This window comes from Larimichthys crocea, chromosome XIII (genome assembly GCF_000972845.2).
Source record: "Larimichthys crocea isolate SSNF chromosome XIII, L_crocea_2.0, whole genome shotgun sequence".
Taxonomy (NCBI): Eukaryota; Metazoa; Chordata; class Actinopteri; family Sciaenidae; genus Larimichthys; species Larimichthys crocea.
The window spans coordinates 21,409,493-21,412,358 of NC_040023.1; the positions used below are offsets into that span (position 1 = coordinate 21,409,493).

At 40.9% G+C, this 2,866-nt stretch overlaps 1 protein-coding gene across 1 annotated transcript in view; it reads right to left on the minus strand.

Moving 5' to 3' along the window:
• irx4a (iroquois homeobox 4a) overlaps positions 1–1,994 on the minus strand; it is a 6,759-nt gene extending 4,765 nt beyond the window's left edge. Inside the window, exons 1-2 of the mRNA XM_010757041.3 lie at positions 1,538–1,994; positions 365–616 (exon numbers count right to left, since the gene is read on the minus strand). Coding sequence (XP_010755343.2) covers positions 365–616; positions 1,538–1,582 — 297 coding nt within the window. The 5' untranslated portion in view covers positions 1,583–1,994. The remainder of the gene's footprint in view (positions 1–364; positions 617–1,537) is intronic.
• Positions 1,995–2,866: the final 872 nt, after the last annotated feature.

The window sequence follows — 2,866 nt, forward strand, 5'->3', positions numbered from 1 at the left end:
TGAATATATATATATATTTATATACATATTCAAAGCTTGTAAGAAGCAACTCGATTTCAATGCAAACCAGCTTGTCTCAATATAAATTTGACTGATTTCGTCTGCTTTATTCCACTAAAATGATTTGTGTCAGGGTAAACTCTGACTCAGGAGACTGATCTAATCTCTCCTTGCTGAAAGTATTTTTCAGTTACTAAAGAAAAGTTGGCTGTTCAGGGTGATATAAGAATAAATCACGTACAGCAGAGATACAGGTATTTCTCGGCGTTGAGCATAAAACCAAGAAGAGGTGCGCCTGGCTTGAGCCTCGGCACCCTGCGGCTCCATTAATCAATGCCAAGAGGAATCAGATGAAGTGGCTTACCAGCGAGTAGAAAGCCGAGGCGTCCGTGCCATATGTAACGTAATTCCCATAGCCTTGTCCGCCGGTGTATGGGCTCCCGTACACGCCCAGCGCGGCGGCTGAGCTGAGTTCATGCCTTGCCGTGGCCAGCAACCGGCTCTCGTACACCGGACAGTAGACTGGTGTCTGCCCGGATGCCGCTACTCCGGAGTCGGCTATGGATCTGCCGGTGGACTCGCAGCAAGTGGTCAGAGAGTTGGTTGTCATCAGGAACTGGGTACAGATCGAGAGAGAATATCTTTATTAAAAAAGTTATTGGTATTGCTTTATTTGATTCAGTATCGAAACAAAGTCAGATGTTCATCTTTAACACTCGAAGTTTGTTTAGAACTTTTAATACCTTTTTAAGTACGAAACAAAAATCGTCTCGGTGAAATTAATACGATTCTAACTGTTTCCAACAGTTTACTGTTAAAATGAAACATGCAAGTTTGTGACAATCAATTATTTCACCTTTCCCGAAAATCATGTAAACTCGATCTTATACGCACACATTTCTTTCTGAATGTCATTCTTTAAAAAACTAAAACACATCAAATGACTTGTAAAGTAAATTTGATGATGAATGATGCGTCATATTCTGGTGTTAATGTGCGCGTAAAACGTGTCCAAAACGAGCCGTCTATTAGCTTTCCTCCACGCGTCAAAAGCGACACAGCTTGTTTTGCAAACATCGCCATGTAATACCAAAAGTAATGCCCAAATGATTTTTTATGGCTCAAAGCCAAAACAAAACAGCAGCTGGGTTATGGCGCAAAACACACACACACACAGCGTGTGCAGAACAAGTTGGCATGCGTGTTCCAGCGCAGATAAACATATGGTGGACATTACACAGTGGCTATTATCTTGTAGAAATCAGTGAACGGTAGGTCGGAGGTCTCGCTGCCTTTTTTTTTCTTCTCCTTTTTGGTTATCCTCTTCTTATCCCCTTTCTATCGCTGCAGGAACACAGGTATCATCACAGGCTGTAACGTAACACCTTCCCGATACCCGAAAGGACTGACAGCTTCCCTGATTCTTGGCCAAAAATGCGTAAAGGGATCACGCTTAAATCGATGAGATAATCAATCGCCGGCAACATCCAAATCAAAACAACATATTAAATGAACAAAGGTAGTTACATGAACTTACTTGTGGAGCAGACGAATAGGGATATCCAAATTGTGGATATGACATGGTAGAGAGGTCCCCCAATATCCAGAAATAAAGCGAGACTGAAGGTCTCCACTCTAACGCAGGCTGCGGCTCTGTTTGACTGTACCAATTGATTGGTAAGCACAGGCTCCTAGGATGCTTATAGGGCGAAGCAGAGTAGCATGTTTAATTTGTGTAAAATGCCCCCCCACTCAAACGCCTTTCAACGGGGGGAAAAAATAAAAAAAATAAAGGAAGAAAATCTTCTAGGGCTCCTTTTTTTTCTTTTGAAAAGTCTTAGAAATAGATAAATGAATTAAAGTGATGCAGAATCTCTTTGTGGAGAATAATCACTTTGTTGTCAGATACATATTTTTGCCTTATAAAAAAGTAGTATAAAAGACGTCAGCAGCAGAGGCAGGTTGTTTTAAACGGCGGTGACTCTGACGTCAGAAGTTTCCCACTCTAAAAATGACCAGACTGTAACTTTAATATGCATTTTTCTTTTCCAGGATGACGACAAAAAAACAAAAAGATGAAACCAGCAAGAAAATCTATGAGGGAACAGAGGAGGGAGGACTTTTTTTTCTCAAGAAAAAAAAGAAAAGAAAAAGATGTCCTGGAGATTAATTTGCAGTCCTAATCAATCAATTAGGCCAATCAGTGTCTTGAATATGCAAACGTATGTATCAGTTTAAATGCATTAGGCTTAATTAAGCACATTCTTATCATTCCTCTGCACTGATGCTAATCACATGGGCAACTAATTGATTTTAAATTAATTAGTAAAGGATATTTTCATAGTGAGCAGAGAAACAAATCGCAGCCAGCCAGCCAGTGGGTGCACAGAAATAAATACTTTTCTAGTATAAATACTTGGTGTTTCTTTACTAATTAGCTACTTAAAACAGATCATCGTTTGGTTTCCTATTACGCGCCACTTCCACCTGGAGCAATGAGTCCCCAGAGAGAGAGAGAGAGAGAGACTTGTAATTATCCCAGTGCTTCCCCAAAAGCGTTTAATAGGATGTAGTTTGAATGAACTTTGCACCTCTCCACATGAACTGCACACAATGTCTTACTGAGGTGTCATGAGGTGTTATTTAGATCTATCTATCTATCTATCTATCTATCTATCTATCTATCTATCTATCCATACATTTATCTCTTCTCTGTGTTTTGCTCAGGTAAAGCATTAAACTGCTGTAATCAAAACAGCCAAAAGCACCAAACTCGTTCGCCACAGCGCCGGCGTCTTCTCGATGCGCGCTGCCTTGCTTGGAGAATCCCGGGTTGAGACATGTGGATAGCCCCGGGGGTCACTCC